The sequence below is a fragment of the Anabrus simplex genome, chromosome 3 (genome assembly GCF_040414725.1).
Source record: "Anabrus simplex isolate iqAnaSimp1 chromosome 3, ASM4041472v1, whole genome shotgun sequence".
NCBI classification, from domain to species: Eukaryota; Metazoa; Arthropoda; class Insecta; order Orthoptera; family Tettigoniidae; genus Anabrus; species Anabrus simplex.
In genome coordinates this window covers 346,340,764-346,361,153 of record NC_090267.1, presented here as the reverse complement: position 1 = coordinate 346,361,153, position 20,390 = coordinate 346,340,764, and the positions used below count along the sequence as shown (strand labels likewise).

At 39.8% G+C, this 20,390-nt stretch overlaps 1 protein-coding gene across 2 annotated transcripts in view; it reads right to left on the bottom strand.

Moving 5' to 3' along the window:
• Window positions 1-17,869, bottom strand: part of LOC136867326 (trophoblast glycoprotein) — a 119,813-nt gene extending 101,944 nt beyond the window's left edge. Inside the window, exon 1 of one of the 2 annotated variants that reach the window (XM_067144478.2) lies at window positions 17,779-17,869. In XM_067144478.2, the coding sequence (XP_067000579.2) occupies window positions 17,779-17,854 (76 nt within the window). In that variant the 5' untranslated portion in view covers window positions 17,855-17,869. Of the gene's footprint in view, window positions 1-13,823; window positions 14,270-17,778 lie in introns of those variants that run through there. The other variant, XM_067144479.2, reaches the window with a different exon arrangement.
• Between the last annotated feature and the right edge of the window lie 2,521 nt (window positions 17,870-20,390).

Here is a 20,390-nt window from a genome sequence, read left to right as displayed (position 1 = left end):
GTGAATAGAGGTGCATTTTGTACTCCTGTACTGTGTCACATTGTATTAAGCAATGAAGACAGGACAGATCATACGCAGGTTTCTTTCGTTGATCTTCTTCAGTTGCAGAATGAGCATCGAAATCTTGATCTTTTGCATTGTTAGCCTCTGAAATGGTTTTCTCTTCGTCTTTCTTCTCCTTGACTTCGTTTTCCAAGGTGTTCATATCACTTACTACTTTATCTACCGGTACATCTAATTCTACGCTGTTGTTTTGGTCATTAATTTTGGAAATATCCTCTTTCAGATCTCTTACCAAGGAATCGATTCGGCCTTTTATCTCTTCAGATTGTGTCCTGATCAAGGTAGTTAGTTGCGTAAGCATCCGGTCGTTGGCTTCCTTCTCCGAGACAACTTCAAAATCGAAACTACCTGGGTCTTCCTCATTTTCTATCAGATCCCGGCGTAGTCTCTCTTGTAGTTCCGACTTGCTCCCATCCGTCGGTAACCCTCGGGATATCAGCGCCTTTCGTACAATCACGACGGTCATTTGATCAATCTTCATCATTAAACTTCCAATGTCCTGTCACGGTCGCCAATTTGTCGTTCTCTATATGCGATTTCCTATTTTACGCAATAAAAATATCACACGAGAACACTTTTACGTATTCTAAAAACAACTTTATTATCGCTACCAACTTATCCTGTCAGATCAAGAAAAAAACAATCACTCGTCACTCTCAGAATACAAAAACGAACAATCGCTCTCTAAAACAATCTACATAGAATTTATACATGTTTTACGTCAGAGATCTAATGGTACTGTTCCTTGACGCCATATTGGAAGTCCGTGCGTCCGTACGTCCACACGTTATACGTCCATGGACACGAAACATAAATATAATAACATAATTACTTTCGGCTCATCATAAAACTTCAAAATACGAGTATTGAAGGTTTTATCCAAATTAGGATACCTGTCCTACGACACAATCTTCCCATCCCTCCACAAGGCCCCTGTTCAGCATAGCAGGTGAGGCCGCCTGGGCGAGGTACTGGTCATACTCCCCAGTTGTATCCCCCGACCAAGAGTCTGAAGCTCCAGGACACTGCCCTTGCGGCGGTAGAGGTGGGATCCCTCGCTAAGTCCGAGGGAAAAACCGAACCTGGAGGGTAAACAGATGATGATGATGATGATGATGATGATGATGATGATGATGATGAAAAATATTGGTGATAATTATTTACATCCCTGCTGAAGTCCGATATACAATTACATCTTCCTTTACGTTAATCGAGCATATCACTTCTGCATATAGTTCTTCTATGGCTTTAACAATTTTATTTGACATCCCTATCCTAGCCAGCTTCGCAATGTCAGCCCGCCTGCTAACCGAATCAAAAGCTTTTTGAAGTTCTATTGCTGCAATATATAATCTACCTCCTTTCATATTTAAGTATTTATCTATTATTGTATTAACTATGAATATATTATCTGTGGTTCTCATTCTTTTCCGAAATCCTGACTGGTACGCTGAGAGCATAGAGTAATCTTCTGCCCATTTCATAATTATTTTTGCCAAAATACCGGTGTAAATCTTACTGAATGGATCCAACAAGGTGATACCCCTATAGTTATTCGTGTTTGATCTTTCCCCCTTTATTTTATATATCAGGCATATTATTCCTTCTTGCCAACAACTTGGAATTTTTCTGCCATCAAAAATTTTGTTAATTATTTTAGTTATTTCTAGCATTTGGCTGTTATTCCCTAGCTCTTTCCAGAGTTCATACGTAATTCCACTGACAGCAACGGATTTTCCTCCCTTCCATTTTTTCAATGTGTATAATACCTCATCTGTGGTTATTATATCATCTAGTACAGGCAGAGTGAACCTCGCATGTCTCAGTATCTTTACCCTTTAGCAACCCCTTGAAATACAATAACCACTCTTATGCTTACTTGATTACTGCTTTTATATTCTTTACGTATTGTACTAATTCTTTTCCATACTTAGTTTAATTTTCTTTACAATACTTATATATAATTTTACCTCTTAGGCCTGCCAGTTCCTTTTATTTTCGTTTATAAAATCTTTGCATTCCTTCCTCTTTTTACAACAATCTGCTCGTAAATCCTGAGATCCCTCATTTCTGTATCTTTTAATGCCTTCATCACTTCATTTTTCTTTTCTTTACACGCATCATTATAACATAAGTTTTGTTTATTTTCCCTTCTCTTTCTCACAACCATTTTTTTACCAGCTACTTCTATTGATCTTTCAACCATTCTTATTGCTTCAACTATGTTATTATCCTCTACCATATTCTCAATACCTAACTTCAAAAGTTTCCCCCCTAAATTCGCCTCTATGTCCCTCACTCCACATGTACCTTACTAATTTTCTCTGTTCATAGTTCAGATGATGTTTGGTTTCCGGTTTACCTTCGACTCTCAGTAATCGAATAGCAACTGGGAAATAATGAGACGCTGTCCAATTTTTTACCTGAACGTCCTTAACATATTTAGAGCCTCCCGAGATGCCAACACTAAGTCTATAGTATTCCCTTCTGACTAGACTATGTATGTAAAATTCCCTGATTCATCCCCCAAACCCCGCCCCCCATTCAAAATGTACAATTCCTCTATCGCGCACATTTCCAGCAATTTCTTTCCATTTTTGTTACACTCTTTGTCTTTACTTCTCCTTCCTTCTATTAATATTTCATCAATTTCTCTATCGTATAATGGACTCTTTTCGGCAACCTTTGCGTTGAAATCACCCGTTATAATTATTCCCACTTCTTTATTTCTTAATTTAGTCAGGTTTATAACTTCAATAAAATCTTCAAAGAAGTATACAATAACTACTCCTCATCGCTTATGCTTGCTTGATTACTGCTTTTATATTCTTTACATATTGTACTAATTCTTTTCTATACTTTCTTAGTTTCATTTTCTTTACAATACTTACATAATATTAATTTTACCTCTTTGAACTGCCAGTTCCTTTTATTTTCGCTCATTACACTCTCTGTCTTTACTTCTCCTTCCTTCTATTAATATTTCATCAATTTCTCTATCGTATAATGGACTCGTCAACCCTTGCGTGGTTTTCTTGACATTTATTTTCAACTTCCATGTTCTGGAATATTCAGCCGTTTTCTTACGACTGTTTTGCATACCGACTGCTGTTAGTGAGAGCAGAAGGATGTCGTCAGCGAAGACTAGGTCAAGAATTTCTTTACAAAAGCCTGACGTATTTGAGCACCACTGAGTCAGGATCGAACCTGCCAAGTTGGGGTCAGAAGATCAGCGCCTCAACCGTCTGAGCCACCCAGCCAGGCCATTTTTATTGTTACACTAATATTATTGTTACATAAAAAAGTAAGACATGGTTGCAGATTATTTTTCATTGTATCATTTCCAATAAGGGGCGGCCTGGCCGAGGCGGTAAAGGCGTGCTCGGTTCGCCCGGAAGGACGTGGGTTCGAATCCCCGTCAGGACGTCGTAACATCAAAAATGAGTACCAGGTTAATTCCTGGGGGCAAAGGCGGCCGGACGTAGAGCTAACCACTCTACCCCAACAAGTGCCGCTCGTCGCCATAAGACCTATCTGTGTCGGTGCGACGTAAAGCCCCTAGCAGAAAAAAAAGAAAAGAAAAAAAAAACAAGTGCCGAGGTTACGAATAGTGGAAGCCTTTACCTTCCACCACTCCAAGGGCCTTCATGGCCTGTACGGAGATGACTGCTTTGCTTTTTACTCTTTGTCGGAAATCGCCCAGAAGAAATAATAACGGAGATGCTTACGAAAAGTTGGATTTTTTAAAACTCCCGTGGGACACTTTGCGCACGTCACTTCAAGGTGGGTTAGCGGGAAGAAGTAAAGAGCCATTTTACTCTTTTTGAAGGGGCAGATAATAAAGGGAGGTATCATCAATGGTGGGTTTTGTGAGTCTTTAGTCACAGCGCAACGCCAGTGGTCAGACAAACAACAATATGTAACTGAAAAGCAGGGGGAATTTCGCACAACTTCGGACCAGGAACTGTACTGTACAATAAATTCGGAAATCGTCCTCATTCCGTCTCAACTTTGTTCAGCTTTATCTTAGTTCACGTTACTGCCACATGCTTTCGGAGAAAAATATCAGTTAAACGCGTAAAGAGAGCCATGTAACTTCGCATAAATTTACAAAGGAAACATGTAATCCATTATAAATTCCCGAGCGAAGAACTGGTACAAATGCTAGTTTTACAATATAATTAGATCTTAAAACTGAATTTGCTGAAAAGACGCTCTACAAGGGTTCTTGAAGGAATGTTTGTGTTTAATTTTAAGAACATCTCCGTCAGTAATGGATATTGTAGGATAAGTTTGATGTCCTGGAGAAGTAAGAAAGTACTCGTGAGGCTACAGACCCTGCTGTACTATAACTGAAAAAGTTATCTTCAATGTCATGAATATCCATTGCTCATTACTGGAATGCACCGATTTCTGGAATGCAATACTTACAATTATTGTAGTTCAAGAAGTAAATTCTTTTCTTCTCCTTAATCTGTTTACTCTCCAGGATTGGTTTTTCCCTCGGACTCGGCCAGGGATCCTACCTCTACCGCCTCAAGGGCAGTGTCCTTGAGCGTGAGACTTCGGATCGGGGGATACAACTGGGGAGGAGGACCAGTACCTCGACCAGGCTGCTTCACCTGCTATGCCGAACAGGGGCCTTGTGAGGGGATGGGAAGATCTGAAGGGTAGACAAGGAAGCGGGAAGGAAGCGCCCGTGGCCTTAAGTACCATCCCGGCATTTGTCCGGCAGAGAAGTGGAAAACCGCGGAAAACCACTTCGAGGATGGCTGAGGTGCGAATCGAACCCTCCTCTACTCAGATGACCTCCCAAGGCTTTTCAAATTTCGTGGCAGAGCCGGGAATCGAACCTGGGCCTCCGGCGGTGGCAGCTAATTACGCTGACCACTGCGCCACAGAGGCGAACTCAAGAAATTACGAGTGAAAACTACATTTTGTGAAAAGCAATGATTAAAACGATAAATTACTAAAACAGCATTTGTTACAAGTAATCAAAGCCGGCCCCGTGGTGTAGGGGTAGCGTACCTCCCTCTTGCCCGGAGGTCCCGGGTTCGATTCCCGGCCAGGTCAGGGATTTTTACCCAGATCTGAGGGCTGATTCGAGGTCCACTGAGCCTACGTGATTACATATGAGAAGCTATCTGGCGGTGAGATAGTAGCCCCGCTCTAAAAAGCCAAGAATAACGTCTATTTTTATTATTATTATTATTTTTTTTTTTGCTATTTGCTTTACGTCGCACCGACACAGATATGTCTTATGGCGACGATGAGATAGGCCTAGGAATGGGAAGGAAGCGGCCGTGGCCTTAATTAAGGTACAGCCCCTGCATTCGCCTGGTGTGAAAATGGGAAACCACGGAAAACCATCTTCAGGGCTGCCGGCAGTGGGGCTCGAACCCACGATCTCCCGGTTACTGGATACTGGCCGCACTTAAGCGACTACAGCTATCGAGCTCGGTCCAAGAATAACGACCGAAGTGCTTCGTCATGGTGACCACACGACACCTCGTAATCTGCAGGCCTTCGGGCTGAGCAGCGGTCGCTTGGTAGGCCAAGGCCCTTCAAGGGCTGTAGTGCCATGGGGTTAGGGTTAGGTTAGCCCCTGTAAAATATTACATTAGTAATGTATACTGTTCTGAAAATGCTTTATTTAATACTAGCTGATGTACCCGTGCTTCGCTACGGAATTCTACATTGTATACAGAATTCTAGGTTGGGTAGTGTGCACGTTGTGAGCAAGAAGTATATTAAATTGCAAAGCTCTTAACGTTACCCTAGAAACGCGACGGCGATGTCACCAAACATCCTTTCTCATATGAAGACTGAGTTAGGGAATTTTCACTGTAATGGTATACCCGCTTGCAGACCATCAGTCACAATAAGGTTGGGAAGCTTTCATTTTAATGGTTGACACTCAGTCTCCACCTGCCTTTTTACATCCTCAGACTGTCGTACTGGTTTTCCCAACTGAAATGAACAAATATTACAGTGACGTCAGTAGGAATGGCGCAATTAAAAGCAATGCTTTCATACGAAATACTCGATCAAATCACAAACCACACATTTTCTCACTTTTAACAAACAGGTCTAAGCTCCCGATATTACAGTCCAAAGTTTCAGAGCTGGGATGACCAAGTTGCAGAGAGCCGTGATCTTTCTTCGACGGGGAGGGGGTCGAATAGTGGAGACTCCTAGAGCAAAAATCATGCTCTTTTACTAATCTATTTCCTAGGAGTACACGATGAGTCGGTAAATATCAATTCACTACACTGGCGGCGGAAAAATCTATCTGACTTCGAGGAAAATTTCTCCTCCAAGCCAGAGGAGAAACCAACTAATTTGGAATAAAATGAATGTAGAATTTAATAAAAGTGAGGAAGAAGAAGCTTAAGAAATGGCTCTTTTCAGGGTTGAATTTTGAGTCAATTAGTGAATTGTGGTGCTATAATTTGGAATAGGCCTAAATTGTTATTCTATACCAGGCCATAGGACTACTACTACTACTACTACTACTACTACTACTACTACTAAGTGAGCCTCTGCCTTGAGTATGCACACTGCTCATTCAAAACAGCGCATCAGAGTGGGGATCGAACAGCCGGAATACCATAATGAACCAGTGTGTTACGTACCAGCTGTATCAGAAAATGTATGAACCAGAGGAATGGCATGCTAAAGGTTTTCTAACTCCCCGGCTATTTTCCGCCAGTAATCAGTCAGTCTATTATACTCGGTACGCAGCAGTATTCCCATCTATCGGAGTTGAGAGGCAGCATAAGAGATAAAGAACACCGCCACTAACAATCGTCAATGTAATGTTATCGTTCATCAATGTTATGCGCTTTAGATATTGTAGGCCTTCACATTTAGTTTTTTCGACTCTGAAATACCACTCTTATCATAGTCAGTACGGTAAAAGTGAATAAAACATAAATGATCGGAAATTGTATTCTCTGTAACATTTGTTATGTAGTACTTTTCGATAAAACCAATAACATAGGTATTTAAAAATTAAATTTTAGGCAGCTTCCCCTAAACTACAATTTAATCCAGTTTGAATAAAATTGTTTATAGCTTAGACTGTAGTTTCTTATTCGCAGTCTCTATGAACCGATTTTCATTCAATTCTGTTAACCCATTTTCTCGGGGCTCGGCGTTGATATGGACTTAGCAAGAAAAATACAAATTCATGAATATCTGTGTTATCATAGTCGGTACGGTAAAAATGTATAAGACATAAATGGTCGAAAATTTATTTCTATATGACTTTCGTTATGTAGTATTTATCGATACGACCACTAATAATATAAATATTTGAGAATTAAATTTTAGGCTTTCCTCCAAAGTACCATTTCACTTAGTGTGAATAAAATTATGTATAGCCTAGATTTTAGTGGCTCGTTCTCCGACTTTGTATACACATTTTCAATGAGATAGGACCACTAATAACCTGAATATTTAAGAATAAAATTGTTGGCCTTCCCCTAAACTACCATTTCACTCAGCGTGAATAAAATTTATTTATGGCCTAGATTGTAGCAACCTACTTCCTCGACTTTGCATACCAATTTTCATTAAGATATCTCCACTAATAACATAAATATTTGAGAATTAAATTTTACGCCTTCCCCTAAACTACCATTTCAATCAGCGTGAGTAAAATTATTTATAGCCTAGATTGCAGCGATTTATTCCCCGACTTTGCATACCGATTTTTATTAAATTCTCTTCAGCCGTTTTCTAGTGATGCGTGTACAGACAGACAGACAGACAGACAGACAGACAGACAGACAGACAGACAGACAGACAGACAGACAGACAGACAGACAGACAGACAGACAGACAGACAGACAGACAGACAGAAATTACGGAAAAGTAAAAATTGCATTTCCTTGTTACTGTGGACATGACCGATACAGAAATACAATATTTTCAATTTCTGAGCAATGTACAGACAAAACTCTTATTTTATATACAGTATATAGATTTTCTGTAGTATGAATAAGAGATAATAATAATAATAATAATAATAATGTTATTTGCTTTACGTCCCACTAACTACTTTTTAAGGTTTTCGGAGACACCAAGGTGCCGGAATTTAGTCCAAGAGGAGTTATTTTATGTGCCAGTAAATCTACCGACACGATGCTGACGTATTTGAGCACCTTCAAATACCACCGGACTGAGCCAGGATCGAACCTGCCAAGTTGGGGTCAGAAGGTCAGCGCCTTAACCGTCTGAGCCACTCAGTCCGGCATGAATAAGAGAAATTGCTCATTTAATGACGAACGCACAGAAAATCCCCTTTTCACCTGTGAGTCTTAGAAGGCTGAATGTATGGTACTTACGTTTCTGTTGTCCGGCATGAAGTGAGAGATTTAGAACTAGGCCTACGCATCAAAACAGAAACAATTAATAATTGATGCTTTATTTTTACATTCTACTAACTACTTTTACTGTTTTTGGTAAAACCCCCTTTTATTAACAAGTTGCTTTACGTCGCACCGACACTGATAGGTTTTATGGCGACGATGGGATAGGAAAGGGCCAGGGATGGGAAGGATGCGGCCATGGCCTTAATTAAGGGAAACCACGGAAAACCATCTTCCGAGCTGCCGACAGTGGGGTTCGAACCCGCTATCTCCCGAAGGGCAAGCTCACAGCTGCGCACCCCTAACCGCACGGCCAACTCGCTCGGTTTGGACAAAACAGAAATATTTCATGTGTGTTAGGGATTAAAGTTTGACGGGGAAATTAACGAATTTTATACAGCCTAATACAGGAATGAAGGATAGCGGTGAACTCGCATCCGGGAGATAGAGGATTCGAACCCCACTGTCGGCAGCCCTGAAGATGATTTTCCGTGGGTTCCCATTTTCACACCAGGCAAATGCTGGGGCTGTACCTTAATTAAGGCCACGGCCGCTTCCTTCCCATTCTTAGGCCTTTCCTGTCCCATCGTCGCCATAAGACCTATCTGTGTCGGTGTGACATAAAGCAACTAGCAAAATATATATAGCGGTAATGCTGCTGAAGGTGTTCTCACATTTCGTACTGTTGCTCATCATAAGTTCATGGACTGTAGGCTACTTCTGTACTATAAAACAAGATACATCTAGATTAAAATTTGCAGTCGAAGAGTCGAGTGATCACACAAAGACAAAAGCTATTGTAAATTCTGTTCTTGCTTCTCGTTCAATAGAAATTATAATCAAATCCCTAGAAGACTTACCCATAGATGCCTGCCTACTTAATGGATGATTTCCAAAACTCATTCAATATTTTGATCAGTCTATACGAATGGAGGTTTGATGATTAAAACGGCAAATGTCGAAAACAAACCGAATTTTTGCACAACTTATTATGTCAGTAAAATACGGAACAACCTAGAACTTCAGAATAATTGTATTGCTGAATTGGATAACTGCAATACCATGTTTGGGGCACTTGCCATGTGTTTGCAAACGTAAAAACGATGATGGGTGGAGTGGGTTTTCCTCAATAATTGTATCCAGCACAGCACAGATCAGTTCGAATAGCATTCAAATCGTCATAATGAAAGTATAATTACATTTTAGTTTAGCCGGGCTGAGTAGCTCGGAAGGTAGAACGCTGGCCTTCTGAGCCCAACTTGGCAGGTTCAGTCCTGGCTAAGTTCGGTGCACGGGTGTACGCAGAAGTTATTTTCGGAGGGAGGGGGATATTAAATATTAAAATTTGAGAACTTCTATAAAATTACGTTGGTTGCGTATAGTAAAATTATAAACACTAAATTAAAACTTTCAAAATAACACAGTTATTTAATTATAAGACACATTTGTATTCATGTTGATGATTTACAATAGAAGACGTCTCCTGGGATTTTTGGCCAGCTTATGGATTATATTTTCTACGGTCACATGTTTTTCTTTGTGTATATTCAAAAGAGCTAACACGTTCAATTTTGCTTGTGCAGTCATGTTCTACAAATAACCTTTCAAATATTTCAGTGATGAAAAAGAGCGTTCTGATGTTGCAGTGGTTACTAGTAAGACAGCAAACAGTTGCAGTACTCGATGTATATATTGTTGGGAAAATATCACGGTCGCAAAATGTTAAGTGCAGAACTGAAGTCCATTGGTTCAGGATGATTGTTTTTAGAAGAAAAACTTATATCTTTATATTTATTAATGGAAGCATCCACACATTATTGACAAATACGTACGGTAGTTAAAATTAAAAGCAAAACAATGAGCTACCTAAAATCTTCATTTACATGGTTTCCACAATTAATTACAAGTTATAAACTTAATTTCGAGGTGGGGGGGGGGAATTATCTCCAACCCCCCAATCCCCCTCTGCGTACTCCCCTGGTTCGGTGGTATTTGAAGCAGCTCAAATACGTTCACCTCGAGTCGATACATTTACTGGCCAAAAAAAAAAAAAAAAAAAACTCCTGCGGGGCATCATTAGAATTCATCTTAGGTAGGGTCCCATCCTCACTAATGCACAGGTCGCCCATACAGCGTCAACTCGAAAGACCTGCACCAGGCCTCTACGGAGGCCACACGCTGTTGTTATTATTATTATCACCATCTGAAACAAGACCACTAGCTGTAATAACGATTATATATCTTTTCTTTTTTGGCTAGTGGCTTTAAGTCGCACCGACACAGATAGGTCTTATGGTGACGATGGGATAGGAAAGGTCTAGGAGTTGGAAGGAAGCGGCCGTGGCCTCAATCAAGGTACAGCCCCAGCTTTTGCCTGGTGTGAAAATGGGGAAACCACGGAAAACTATCTTCAGGGCTGCCGACAGTGGGATTCGAACCCACTATCTCCCGGATGCAAGCTCACAGCCATACGCCCCTAATCGCACGGCCAACTCGCCCGGTACATATCTCTTCTTATATTCGTGACATTTGCAGTCTCTAGGTTAGTTAGTAGAACAGTCCCATACCCGAGTTCTGAATCGCCTGAAACTGGGAAGAGATACTCCTTTACTGCAATCTATTTGTTCGATCAATGCATGAAATTATTCTTCTTACAATTATTTGACTATTGCTTACACCTAATGATGTTTATATTTCTTCCGCAAATTATCACCCTGTGTCGGTGCGACGTAAAGCCACTAAATAAATAAATAAATAAATAAATAAATAAATAAATAAATAAATAAATAAATAAATAAATAAATAAATAGACGCGCCTATGTTAGTACGCTCCATTCAAATCTTCCATTCACATTCTTTTAACTAGTGCTTTTGTTCTCATTTCCTTTTGTCATATATTTTTAAAACAAAAATGCTGTTCTTCCCGGTTAATAATTTAAACAACTGTATATAATTCTTTCCCTTTCTATTTTTGTTCTATATTCGCTACCCAAACATTTAACTGTAAATGCGTCAGTTCTCCTACATACTTTTAATAGACGCGCCACCGGGCGAGTTGGCCGTGCGGTTAGAGGCGCGCGGCTGTGAGCTTGCATCCGGGAGATAGTGGGTTCGAATCCCTCTGTCGGCAGCCCTGACGATGGTTTTCCGTGGTTTCCCATTTTCACACCAGGCAAATGCTGGGGCTGTACCTTAATTAAGGCCACGGCCGCTTCCTTCCAACTCCTAGGCCTTCCCTATCCCATCGTCGCCATAAGACCTATCTGTGTCGGTGCGACGTAAATCCACTAGCAAAATAATAATAATAGTAATAATAATAATAATAATAATAATAATAATAATAATAATAATTAGACGCGCCTATGTTAGTACATTCCATTGACATCTTAGCAGACTAGAAAAAGAAGACTTTATTGATGTAACTAGCATACTCTAATCAAAATGTCATGGTCTCCTCCTAGAACTAAAGAATGAGAATTTCATGCCACTGAAAGCGACGGAGATGTTAATTAAAAATTACTGTATGGTTAATTACCTGAAGTGAAAAAATATTTGCGCAATGTGGAAATTCCGTATGTTGAAATCCAAAACTACCTGAAAAAACGAATGGAAACATTGAACTTTCCTGTTTCAAATGACTTCGTTTTATAGAAACGGAACTCTCTTGGGAAAGTGTTGAGAAATGTACACATTTTTTGATGGCGTGAGGTCACCAATAGAGTCAATATTTTGATCAATTTTCCAATTTGAAGAAATTTGCCACTTCATATTATGAGAAAGCAGAGAAAAACCAAAAACAATTCCGAGATTAAACTTCACAGAAGTTAAGAACAGTATGCAGAGATTGTCCAGGGTTGAAAGGCTCCTATATCTAACACAATCGCAGTGGAACTAGGAAAGAAATCGGCTTAACATAGATTCTGTAAAAGGGCCAACTTCCTTAAATCAAATGTAATTTAGACTTACATGTAAACGTAAGTTTTACTATTTGTATAATAAGAAGGAATTGTTATAGAAAACAGGTCTAGTGATAAATATGCAGGAGCTGCCAAATTGATACATGGAGTTCGTTGGTGACAAGAATGTTTCAGCGATTTCAGATTTCAGTAAGTACTCTTCAGATTATCTGAATCAGATAAGCTACTGTACATTAAAACGATTTATTTTGATACATCGAATTAACCAGTATGATTTGGTGTTTACCCGGCAAAATTAATTAAAACTCAGTCATAGATGCCAAAGGGAGATTCGGTTTACTCTGCTTTGTAGTAGGTCCAGAATAAAACGGAACGTCGAAATAGACGAGCAACAGCTAGGTGGCGTCAAATGAAAGTTTCTGCACACGGTAGCTGAGGCCATACGATTATTTAACTAGTATCCTTTACAACATACCCCCAACTTCCTTCCGTTAAGTGTTGCGACGTTACCGTCGCAGGGATGAGGGGGAACTCCCGAGCAACACACACCCCTAGTGATACTCACAATAGCATTTTTGTTTGACGGAACTCTATTACTAGGAATTTTAGTAAATATATTTTAATCTATAAAAAGCCATGGCCGGATGCCTTTCCTGACGCCAATCCTCTGTGGATGGGTGTAATCACTATTGCGTGTGTCTGTGACGGTTAGCAGTGTGGTGTATTGTATGAATATGAAGAAAAGTGTGTTGGGACAAGCACAAATTCCTATTCTCCGAGCCAGAAGAATTAATCAGATGCGATTATAACCCCTCGACCCGGCAGGAAATTTAACCCGGAACCCTTTGAACCGAAGGCTTCAATACTGACCATTCAGCCAAGGAGTCAAAATCAATGCTTTAAAATGTAGGTTGTAAATTTATTTCAGGAATAGGAATAATGGTAAAATGTTTCTATAGTTTAAGATGGGGTCTTGGTGTATTTAGCTACGTTTTCCACAATTTGTAGGAAAACCTCAAGTTTATAGTTGGGCGATTCTTTTAGGAAAACGCTCGCACCTACGATTGATAAACACTTCGCATAAGCTTTCTAGACACATATAACTACGATTCGTTATGTTGTCTACCTAATGCACTGTGATATGGATTTTACAAATGATATACCTACGCATGAATAAAGCAAAGGTGGATTAAGTGTAGGCACAAATGAATTCATGGGTGGGGCTAGCAAGATTCCTTCACAAAACACTTGATGACTCAGTCTGATACGTCCAATTTTAGAAATGAACAAAAACATAATTAATTACGTATAGAAAACATAGTCGGTATGATCGGTTTGTACCATGTAATTACGATATATAACGAAATAACAACGATATAGCTCCTGTGATGGTACAGTGATGATACCGAGAAGTTTATATAGGCCTATATTAGTAGATCCTTTACAACCATCTATCAAGATTCCTTACCTTGCTGAATGCCACTCCACACTAAAACTGAGTCCACCGTATTTTCTTTTAGCGATTTAAAGCACAAACCTTATCACGATGGAACAAAGCCACATGTTGCTGGCATTCCTACAGGTGTTGTTTACTTTTCACACGCGTTTCAAAAACCTCACACGATACAAGTTTCTCGGTGTTTTACCACACCATAACTGAAATTCGCTCCTCTTATTCTTTAAGTTTCCCTGCAAGGGCAAGAAAAACAGGCACTTCAGACACCTGTGACCCTCAGCGGCAGCTGCCCTCAACCATCTGTGTGGCGAGCCAATAAGAAAACATAGCAGAGCGAGGTATGGTAACTCACCTCCAGCTGTTAAAACTACCTGGCTGCAGCTCTCTCAACTAAACAAGCTTTCGCTGCTTCGCGCTAGCGTTTAGGTCATTGCTGTATTAAATATCAGAGTCCTTTGTCTGTTTATCTAACTAGATTTTACTGAATCAAATACTCTAATACTGTACATTGTTTACGGTCATTGACTCAAAATGTGAATGAATAACGGCACTCTTACGTTGGTTTGAGAAAAGTGTCTTTCCATACACTGTAGGCCTACTTGTCCCAGATCCAGGTCGTTGGTCAATACGGTGGAACTATGATGTAACATTCTACTAGCAGAGCGATAAACCTTTCTGTAATAAATACAGACACTAATGCACACCGAACAGTCGGGTCTGGCAGCTTAATACCTTCATCGCTACTTTCTCACCGGGACGGTTGCAGGTCAAAACCCAGTCAATTCAGGTGCTCAGTGAGATTTTCGAAATGGGAAGTAATGTTCCAGTAATGTTGCATTCTACGACAAACGGTAGATCCCGTGTCTTATGGCATTTAATGGTCACGTGAAACTGAGAGTGATTACTTTGAACTCCAGGCGTGACGAATTCATGGTTTCTTTGTTTAATTTTAACCTCTTTTTACAGACCTTCCTGAAATACGTTCTGACTAGTCGAGTCTCAAGGTGACGGCTGTTGTTCAAATCTTAGTCCATTCTAGTGAGATTTTCCAAATGGAAAATAATGTTCCAGTGGACCACCGGTACACTGTATGTCATATAGTATATTCCGTAACATAATAGCATAAAATTAACTGTCGCATGAAACTCCGAGCTTAATTACCTTATACTCCCAACGTTACGACTTCAGGATTTATTTGCTTAGATTCAACCTCTTAATAAAGCGAACTAACTTGATTGATTGTTTAAAGACTTAATATTCCATTGCTCTCGAAAGTCATTATCTTCACAAATATATGATTTAATTCGATATGTCTCGCTTGATATCAAGATAGCAAAACATTCAGGTTTTCTCTAGCAATGAAGAAGGCGGTGGAATATTGAAATTTTCTAGTTCTACTACTCTCATAGCGCCATAGTTTTTGATGAAGGATATTCTAATAAGAAAGGTGAAAGGTAGGAGCCTGGTACCGGTACGGGTACGGGTAAGTTTAATCCAGAGCCCTGCGAATACCAGTCTCATCAGTTGTGAGCTCTTCAAATGGAACATAACAAAATTTGATTATTACAAAGACACGGATCTCTCGACATGAGAACAAGGTACCTGGATAGAGATTTTGCCAGAATTTAACAGTTCTTTGAATCGAGCCCATTGAAGTTACACGTACCGGTACCTATTAGGGATCAGTATATGTACAAATTCAAAGGTCTAAAAGTAGTGTCAGATGAAGGAGTGGGAATGTAAAAGGATCTGAAACTTGAGTAGCCCAAAACAGATATGGAATCAGCCGCTTCTTTTATCGTGGAGATTACGAAATGCCATGTAACACTAATCAGAAACGTATAGAAGAGGTCCAATATATTTTCGAAGAATGAATGTATTGACAAAAGTCCGACTCCTTGGCTGAATCGTCAGCGTCAGCCACGGATTAAAAATGACTCAACGGTCATGGCAATTGAACTTGGCCTACCTACACTCAATTTCGTGTTCTTATCACATGTAATAGTACCCCACAATTTAGTGCATGCTGCCGGGTTATTTCAGAATGGCCAACCTCCCAAATACTACAGTGGATATAAACCACTTTTTTCTTTCAATAAGGAAAATCCCAAAGGTGGTTTACAGAGGGTCCCGGCTGGGTCGGGGATTTTTAATCGCTTCTGATTAATTCTTTTGGCTCGGGGACTGGGTTTTCTGTTAGTCTCAACACTCTCCTCTTCATATTCAGACAGAACATCTTACTACCAACCACCACAAAAACACGCAATAGTGAATACATTCCTCCACATAGGGTTGGCGTCAGGAAGGGCATCCGGCCTAAAACAGGACGAAATCCACATGTTCGACACAGTTCGCACCCACGACCCCACATGTGTGAGAAAAGCGGTAGAAGAAGAATGTGTCGACAAAAGGAACAGAATGGCCACGAAGAATGTGAAAATAAGACTCCTAGGCCTCGCAAACCTAATACCATCGGGTTTAGAAGAGAATGAAAGATGGTCAATGAAGGTCAGATAGGAAATATAAAAGTGAGGAGCCTGCCAACAGGAAGTGAAAGAATTGCCTGATCAGCTAGGGGACCCACAGTCGCTAGACCGCTTTCCCAGACTGGGAGCCTTTAGGGGTTCCCCTTTCCAGCTTCCTCTTACGACAGGCAGAGGATATCGTGGGTGTATTCTCCCTCCCCCTGCTACAGAGGGTCTTTGGTTGAAATGAAATTCCAATTTACCGTAATCTATAAGAGTTCATTTATTCCGTTATCAAATGAATTCAGCGACGCTGCATGATACTTGCATATGTGTGTAGTATCGGCTTTAAAGCATGAAGGTGAATCACGTAGGCTAGTTACCAAGTTCAGAGGAAGATTTCTATGTTCCATATAATGTCTTTGTCAGCTAGTTTTACTGTGCAGTTCGAGATACGCTTATCTCTTGCACAGAATGAAATCTACAGTTAAAGTGGATAGTTATAACACAGTCTAAGGTTATAATGTCAGGGGCCGCTACTAATAATATATTTCCCAGCACGTTTTCTTTTGGATCCAAATTGTGACATTTTGGTTCTCGAGATGAGGTTAATACGGCAGAAAAGTGAGATTTATTAGTCCATCGTAACATGAACGGAGGGGAGAGTAGTTCTGCCGTCATAAAAATAACTATGTCGGCTAAGGAGAGATAAAAGCCATTACGAGTGGGAGCATGAAACACTTCCTGTGCCTCGCAAATGTAATATCGTATGCAGTGGGAGAGGCACACAGGTGATATCTACACACTTAGCTAGTATCTCGTGAATACTACACATTTCATAAATTATTTTTCCGAGTACGTCCCAAGACAATCAGCGTTTTAAAAGAATATCAAAAACAGCTATCTTGAAAAATTATTAATGACCGGCTGTACACCCGTACTTCGCCACGGATTAAAAATGATTCAGCGGTCATGGCAATTGAACTTAGGCCTACCTACACTCAAATATGTGTTCTTATCACATGTTGTAGTATCCCACAATTTAGCGCATGCCGCCGGGTTATTTCAGAATGGCCAATCTCCCAATTACTACAGTGGATATAAACCAATTTTTTTTTTTTTCCAATGAGGAGAATCCCGAAGGTGGTTTACAGCGTATTTAGGACCAGTGGCGGTTCGTGAAAAAATCGTCCTACATGCTACAATAAATAAATAAATAAATAAATAAATAAATAAATAAATAAATAAATAAATAAATAAATAAATAAATAAATAAATAAATAAATAAATAAACCACGCAAAATACGCTGTTTTAAATCTGCATAGTGCCATGATGAAAAACTCATACTTCAAACTTGTTAACAACAACAACAATAATGAAGTTTTTCTTACAATTTATAACTTAGAACAAACAAAAACAACATTAATTTGGGAGCAGATGAATACTTCGACAATTGTCTAAGAGATAAATAATTCAGTCGAGAAATATTGTTTTTACTCACCGAATGGCGCAATATGAAGTAGGTACATCTTTTTTTTGCCGCAAAACTTGTCATTCACCTTTTGGTTGAAGTTCATTATATCCGAGATAAGCTTTTTCTCGATTGATAACGTCGCTAATGCATTCAACCGTTCCTGACACATAGTATTCCGAAGGAACGTTTTAATCCTTTTAAGACTCGAAATTCCATCACAAACATCCTTATCATCAGCCGTCCTGTAGAATGCCGTTCTGCGTCTTTTGCTTTGTGGCATTTCTTAAGAAACTTCATTTGCTATTTTATCGACAGAATCCCTGACTGAAGCAACAGCCTTCGTAAAAATGCCTACATCATTTCCTATTTTGATTGCATCTGTCGATCTTACTTGTAGCTGGGAGCATAAAATATCTACATGAGGCATTATTCTGTGAAAGAAGGACAGGCAAAATAAAAACTCTTCATCCTCCAAATTGTGTCTGAGTCCACGTGCTTCTTGAACTGTCCTTACAGATTTCGACTTTTCCAGGTCCACAAAGCATTGCAACAAAGCATCTTTGTTTTCATACACGACATTGACGTTTCTAATCTTGAAGTTCCATCTTATTGATGAACATCCTGGAATTCGTTGTACTTACACTTTTTCCAAAGCTGACAGACGTTAAGGAGATCTGGAAAAGAATGCAGAAAATGCAGATAGGCTGCAGAAAAATACGCGCGCAGCTTGATTTTGAGGCCGCGTGTTCAAATACGAGGTTGAGCTGGTGGGCGTAAAAGTGACTGTAATTGGCTAAGCTTTGATTTTCCTTTGAATTCCACCTCTTTCACCACTCGTCAGATGCTCCATCGTAAGTTTGGGCGATAACTTTCTCTGGATTAACCCGAAAAATACTATTGACCTGCTGCAGATGAACTTAGATATTGCATCTGCAGTTTGTCCGTCTGGATTAAAAAATCCCCAAAATCTTTCAAGTCATTGGCCATTTAATGCATATCTGAACACAAGTGTCAACCGTGGCTCTTCAGAGACATCAGCAGTTTCATCTGCCATGATTGTAGTGTACTTAGTGTTATGTACTTCCTCCAGTATCTTTTCACGGCAGACTTCCAGCATACAGTCTAGCAATTCATTCTGGATGTGCCCTTAAATACATTACTGGCACTGTATAAACTGCTCATGAAATCAACTAATCCCAAGAACACTCCTGGATTTTCAGATCTTTCACACCTTTCATACTCCAGATATCATTATCTTTCAAATAAGACACAAGGAAAGCAAAACAAAGTGTTTCTTATATCACAACCACATATCCAACTGTTATCATCATTACAGTTGAAATGCCTGACATAACTGGAAATTTTCCCACTTGAAGCCTTCTGAGTTAAATTTCAGGCTGGAATGGGACGACCTATAATTCCTATGTTCACATTTTCTTCTAACGTTCTCCTAGAAAATGGTTCTTTCATCGAACTGTCCACACTATTCATGCTGTATACTCACTTCCCAACTTACATCAGTGCAAATAGAATCGTGGGAATATAGATCCTCACTAAGAACACGAATTTCACTTCAAATACACTGCAGTGGATAAATATCCGTATGAACTTTAGCACTAACACAATGATAAAAAAATCACGCATCAGCAATATAACCGTGAGATAAAGAAAAACCCACAAAGCAACTGAAAGCACTGCCAACTGAATCATTGAAACCTCCCCTATTACCAGCATACATTACATTGTAATGCGGGATAACATTTAGGGTCAGTCAAAGATTCTGTGACTCACATACGAATTCCTTATTTTTGACACAAAAGGAAGATGGATATTTGAATAAGCATTGGTTGGTTACCTTAATAACAACATTATGTTTGCGATAGATTGCCTCCCTTACGCTTTACTTTTGAGCCCAGACGATGCTACTCTCTAGTGGCAGAATCGCTTACCATGTTCAACATCAAGGTAGAAGGAGACATTGAGCAGTTCTACCCCCTTGCGGAAGGGGAAGCAACAATAGACGGGATCAGTGAAAGTTGATCCCGGTTTATGGTATAGTCCACCGGCTATGGGGTGTGTTGCAAGCTTGGCTGCGCCTGCGTATTGCTTCCTTCAGGCTACAGGCCACAGCTCACTTCACATGAGCACGAGCCAAGTTTCATGGGAGAACACAGCTAGGTGTTCAACAGATCTCATCCTGATTTTCACAAAACACAAATTCATATCATACTCAAAACAAAGAAAAGGCACCAGGATAATTGTACTATACATAAATAATATTCCTTACAGTTCCAAGCTACGTGCTGGAACCCGGTAGCACGTATTGACTGACCGCCACTGTTTAGGACTGTTAAGTGACTCCGCTACGGGTATACCGTTCTTAGTGAATCTCATAATTGTATAGACATTCCATTAATATCCCATGGTATGGCTTGAGGCAGAAAGAATGCTTAATGTACTGACAAAGAAATTGTATTTATATAAATCACACCAGTAGCTATGATACACATACTCTGACAATATACGTAATATTTAGTTAAGGTCTGCTTGAAAAAAAAAAGTGCTGAAATGACTATGAACACAAAATAAAATATGAGGGGGTCTTACTGTGATCCGAACAAATTCACAGGGAGCTGAGG